General features: G+C 39.2%; 1 protein-coding gene across 3 annotated transcripts in view; it reads right to left on the bottom strand.

The window, feature by feature from the left end:
• Positions 1 to 991: 991 nt before the first annotated feature.
• The window catches only part of LOC147442489 (6-phosphofructo-2-kinase/fructose-2,6-bisphosphatase-like), a 124,107-nt gene continuing 119,098 nt past the window's right edge, over positions 992 to 6,000 (bottom strand). For all 3 annotated transcript variants that reach the window (XM_086528651.1, XM_086528649.1, XM_086528650.1), the window contains exons 19-24: positions 4,124 to 4,215; positions 3,975 to 4,043; positions 3,827 to 3,890; positions 3,677 to 3,742; positions 1,687 to 1,804; positions 992 to 1,607 (exon numbers count right to left, since the gene is read on the bottom strand). In XM_086528651.1, coding sequence (XP_086384777.1) covers positions 1,730 to 1,804; positions 3,677 to 3,742; positions 3,827 to 3,890; positions 3,975 to 4,043; positions 4,124 to 4,215 — 366 coding nt within the window. In that variant the 3' untranslated portion in view covers positions 992 to 1,607; positions 1,687 to 1,729. The remainder of the gene's footprint in view (positions 1,608 to 1,686; positions 1,805 to 3,676; positions 3,743 to 3,826; positions 3,891 to 3,974; positions 4,044 to 4,123; positions 4,216 to 6,000) is intronic.

Raw genomic sequence — 6,000 nt, 5'->3', positions numbered from 1 at the left:
CTTAGGAAATCGAGACAACCACGACCGAGATGCAGAAGCACACTTCACCGGAGGAGACTACAACAAAGGATTAGAAGCATTCTAGCCAAACACCCAGAATGCTCCTAAGAAGTTTATTTAATACTTTGTATTTAGTTTTTTACATTCACGTTTATTTTCACACTTTTCACACTTTTCACACTTAGTAGTTTAGTACTAAATTACCCAGACATTGTAACAGATTCACCACTTTTGTATCAGTTTGGTCTCATAGGTCATTTTGGCCTTTTGAAGACGTTAATATAACATTTCATTTCATTTCATTTCTCTCTCTCTCCAATACTTATACACACCAGCAAAACACTTGACGAGCAACCTCATGAAGAAGAAGAAGAAAAGAATTTTAACGTTGGAGGAAACTATCCCAAGAGACCTTAAAGAATGCGCTAAGGAGAGTTGAACTCAAGACTTGTTACTCAAGAGGGAAATGACATAACCAATCTACCACACAAAGGTGATAGAGAGGTTATACCATTTTCCTCTTCTTATTAGCGTGCGCACACACACACACACACACCCGAGAAGAAGAGAATTTCAAATTGTAGGAAACTATCCCAAGAGACCTTAAAGATCTATCCGATGAGGAGAGTCGTGAACTCAAGACTTGTTATTAAAGAGGGAAATGGCATAACTGATCTATCACACTTGGGTGAGAAATGAGAGAGCATTGAATATTGGTGAAAATTTTGACTTGACCTTAATTTCATATGAAACACACACAAAAGAACTCGTCATCATTTTGGTCTTAGGTATAGAAAAAAAATCCCCTCCGCCCAATCCTCCTTTGAGAAGGACAAAGAAAGAAAACGACCAACACAAGGCTCTAACATGAAAGGACTCATTTACAAACTAAAATACCAAAGCATACTTTTCAATGCTTCAAATCCAAAAGACAAATGTATGCCTAACTCTCTTCTTCACTAAGGCTTGTTTTAGAAAGCCAATACGAATATCTCCTCTTCAAATGATTAGCAACTATTTGGCAATAATCATCATACACACATGAGAGCTATTTGTTCTATCTTTGTAGACCGATGGAGAGGCCATTGAGCCTCTATGTGTCTAGGTCAAGAAGCAAATGTTATAAGCAAATAACAATACCACAACAAGGCAACACTTACAAAACAATTTCCTTCTCCTTGGTTGATCACTAAGGAAGAGGCTGTTCACACACACAATGTCATGGTGATTGTGAGGGATGCCTCCGCGTTGTGCCGGGGATACTGAGGACAATATATAGATTTCCATCTTTGTCAATGGTTTCATAAAAAATTTTACATGGTGGGTAGATATAAAATATATATTTTCATGACCATCAATGAAGCTTAAATTGTGTTCCTGATGAGGGTGAATTCTCATCACAAATAGAGGGATCACGTGGAGGTCGACTTACTCTATGCTACACTCTGTATGCCTTTCCCCTCTTATGGAGAGAGCATTTTTATACATATACCTGTAACCAATCCTTCATCACTATGTCTTTCGCCCGTTGGTTACCAAGACTAACTCAATCTATACACAAATGGAGCAGTAACAAGGCATGATACATCATTGCCAAGTGATTGAATCTGCCAAAAACCAATTTCCTTTTGTTAGCAACACCACTTTTGATTACAATGCCCAATAGAAAATGGAGAATTGTATTACCTTGAGAAGGCCGGGCATTGCAATATACACATACAACGAGTTACTAGAGCAGCTTGTACCGTTTCTCTTCCACACCAGCCACCCCCATCTGGACTTCAATCACGGTGTGCATAGGAATCTGCAAAGAAGTGCATTGCTTACTAACATGAGACTACTATTTCTGCCATCAATCGGTGTACGGCTTTGATATTCCTTTTCCTCAAGCTGCATATCCACATCAACTGATGCATGCAGTCCATGGCTTCAACTAGACTCTTTTTACAGTAACATCACAATATGCTTGGACGAAAACAACGATTTTAACAAGGGGCTATGAGGACGGTGTACCAAGATTGAAACATGGACTCATGAAGAGCCAGTTTCATCTTATATACCTACAAAAAGTGTAGTTTATAGCAGGAAAAACCAACTCCCTTCCAACCATCTCAAATTGAGATCCTCACACCAATTTCCAAAACAACCAGCAACTAAATAATTTCACACGTTCACATCTCTTGCCTCTGTGATCATGCGATTGAGGACTGTAGCTGAGCACAAAGCTTTGCTCCCGTAGGTGTATAGCCAACTATGCCATCACAAACCGCTGTGCACGCGAAGGTTACAACCTTATGACATATATTTCAATCAATAAGAAAAATCCAGTAGCTGAGGAAGAAGGGGTACTGTTGTGACAAGTAAAGGCTAACAATCTAATAGTAAAAAAGAACCGGGAGAAGAGAGGGGCATATCAAAGCTTTGAGGACACAGGCTCCAATGGATGGTTTATTATGTATGTAAATGTATGTGTACATATATATATACATACATATATTAATGAAGAACCTAAGAAGAAGGGTACATGTTCAAAAAAGGATATATGATATCTGATGTGACCCATGTGCACCGTTTTTAAGAGGGAAAGCATTAAAAAAAGCCTCTTATATTTTCAAAAGCTCAGAAAATATGAAACATTCAAAATGCAGTCAGCCCAAGACTTCTGAACCATTCCAAAACCTCCTGAACCATGGCGTATTGCAACCATGTTTACACCATGAACTACTTGTAAAGAGGTTTTAACAGCAGTTCGCACTTCAAATTTGTCTTGAAAGAAAATGCACTTGTGTGAATGATAGTCTTCCAAAACAATGCTTCAAACAACTTCAGATGTCATAACTCAAAAGTCTCGGTGAAGATGCTAGACGTGCCCAAATTCTGCTGTAATTTTGTCAGCTCTTTGCCATAGTTTACTTGACAATAGGGAATTCATGGCATGATAACATAGCCCAAACTACCATATCCACTCCTTCCATCTCCTCACACACGCGCGCACACAACTAATAGCAAACTGCTGATTTCTAAACTGGGGCCCATATTCAATTTTAGAGGTTTCCTATTCCAACATCCATATCTTTCTTGAATACAATGCAAGTCCATGAACCTCCCAGAAGAAATATTGACAGATGCAGATGGTGAGACATGAACCTTTCTTCAAGTTGAGCCCTCGATATGGTTGAGTTGTCTTGCAAGGTGAGTGCATGGATGGAAAAACTTAAGGAGTGTCTAATGCAAATGTCCAATGATGGGACATCTATATGCACACATAGAAAGGCACTGAAAAAAGTATGCTATGCAAGAGAAAGAATTGATGGGTACTTCTAAAAGGCGTAGCTATCAGAGCATTTAGATAAGCTTTAAAAACTGCCACCCCTTTAAGAAGGGTTTTTGTAGTAGCCTTTACTCACAATATCTGCAGTCTTAAAAGAACGTTGATTCAAACATCGACAGCAGCGTCTTATGTGGTAACGACAGCAATAACATAATCAAGTAAGAAATCTGGACAAAAAATACAGATCGATAGAGTAAAACCTGATCTTTTTAACTACTTGTGACTCTAAAATTCTAAATTTCCCATGCAGGCAAACCTTCTTTTGTCTTTTCTATGAACACCATGCCTTAGTATAGTTAAGAAACAACGCCTTAGCACACCAAGCATGAAACACTGATGAGATACCTCTATGTAAGGAATCTGCTCGAGTGGTTTGTCGGCAAAGTAACCATACAGTGACCGCAAGACAGCCTACAGAGAAATGTCAAGAGGATAATTTTTTTTGCAAAGTACCTGAATTCATGCAAAAAGAAGATTATCTTCATGTGATTGAACCTGATGAGCAACAATTATAACAGGGGAGTGTTGTCGTTCAAGCTCAATGATGACCGGTTCCAGCCTGCAAACAAAAAGCTAGTGACTTCATAAAGAAAAATATTAAGGCTTACTAATTTAAGAGGAGATGAGTAAAACACGAATGTACCTCTGAATGACATCTAGGTATGATTCCCCACGAGGATACCTGTACCGCAGTTTGTCTAAACTGCGTGCTCTGCATGAAACCCACAAATCTCTTGTTGGCCATCATGCCTTGACCTAATTTGCATAGAAAGAACTGACTTCGGAACTTACTTGTATTCTTCTGGCATCTTGGATTTAATTTCATCATAAGTCATACCATCGCAAATGCCTGCACTTATATCATCAAGCGCTCGCCATTGGACCTTATAAAAAAGAATAACAGCATGCACTCTTGATCAAACTGAGTCAACATTCAAACTGTGAGAATAACTGAAAATGCAATAGCTTCAACCATTCAACAAACCCATAGCACCTCAAACATTATTAATAAATACAACGCAAAATGGTATTTTGTATTCCTGAAACAAAAATAAAAAATGGGTTCTATGTGCCCCAATCTCACCGGAGTATAGCAGAGGATCGCTTTTCCTTGGAATAATGTCAAACATGTCGACAAGGTAAATCCTATGGGCTCCCCTTGGGAGATTCGGTCGTGAGATCAAATTACCGTCCAGAGGGCAAAAGACCATATAAAAAGTGACCGGCTTGCTTTACCGGGTAGGGTGAAACAGGCGACAGAGGTAGATACATACATTATCTATTTGATGAATCACAGACCTCGCCTTTCAAGTTGGAGCTAATTCTCATCATGAATGACGACGCGCCAAAAGAACACTGGTGAGAGAAATGGTGACGAGCTTGGTTGAACCTTTAACTCATGATCTCCTCCTGCTATGCTGCACTCACCGGCGAGTGAGCTCCCAGGCCAAACCTATAGAATGGTCTTCAGTTTGTTGAGGTGGCACTTCTCCAGGAAAACTCTCAGAAAAATATTATAAGTAAGTCTCTAAGTAATTTTAGCCTACTTTTTCCCAACTGAGATAAGTTAGAATTTTGTTCAATCTGTTATCTTTCTTTGACAAAATGAAGTAAGCATATACAACAGAAACAGATACCCCTTCTAAGTTTCACATTGGTTACAATATCCTTTCTCAGGTGCTTGATTCTAGCTGCCTAACCTAGGTAGTAATCATCACATAATTTTTGTGACGCCAAAACATCACATCCTTCTAAAGGCATAATGTGAATACCATTCTGTACCACATACCATTGGATATGAAAACGTAACTTGCCAATCAAAGGCCGAAGAAAATCAGCGTCTTTACCGAGCATATCTTTGTAGACTCATCCTCATGTCATACCCCGAGAAAATCAGACACTAAACCACCATACGCCTTTGCTCTGCAGTTTTAGAATCTAAAAGACTTGGTCTTCTTGTCATCTCTATAGGAAAATGAGCAGACTTGTGAACTATTTCAACAAATCTTATACACTTGCCTTGTTTGAACCATTCCTGTTTCTGCTCCGCCTTAAACAGACCATGTGCGGACTTCCTTTTCTAAAACTTCGTTTTGTCTTGCCTCTGCAACTTATCCTTGGGTTTAGGCTATCCTGTGGTATTTAGTCTTTGTGTTTCCAATGATACCATCGTTCCTTCAATGATAGTTGATTTTAGTTTGATACAATAAAGCTTCACTTCAAGGGGTAGTCCACATCAATATTTCTCAACCCATTCCTCGAAAACGACACCAAAACATCATTCCCAAAACTAGCACATTCCTCCAAAATGACATCAAAACATCATCCAAAAAACTTGTGATTGTAACCGTTCACTGTGATTCCTTCCTTGAGCCCTAATTAATTCCATGCAGATAGAGCATCTGCCTCATAAAATTCCCGAATCAACAGCTTCCCGAATTTGAGCCAAGTCTTGGGGGCATGTCCTTGTAAAAGCATTGGAGACCACCATTGTAACGGATTGCCTTTCAGAAAAGAGGGGGCTTTCTAAATGTTTGAAGCTTCCATTGAGTTGTTAAATGAAGGGAAAAGTCTTGAATGTTGGGTAAATGTTGCCAACGTGTAAGAGCACTCAAATTGGATAGACCGCCGGTCCCCATCACCTTAAGGTTTTGGGGTCTAGATGGTTA

The sequence above is a fragment of the Adiantum capillus-veneris genome, chromosome 14 (assembly GCF_014529385.1).
Source record: "Adiantum capillus-veneris isolate H3 chromosome 14, ASM1452938v2, whole genome shotgun sequence".
Classification (NCBI taxonomy): Eukaryota; Viridiplantae; Streptophyta; class Polypodiopsida; order Polypodiales; family Pteridaceae; genus Adiantum; species Adiantum capillus-veneris.
The sequence above is the reverse complement of the archived record's forward strand: the minus strand, read 5'-3'. Positions and strand labels throughout refer to the sequence as shown.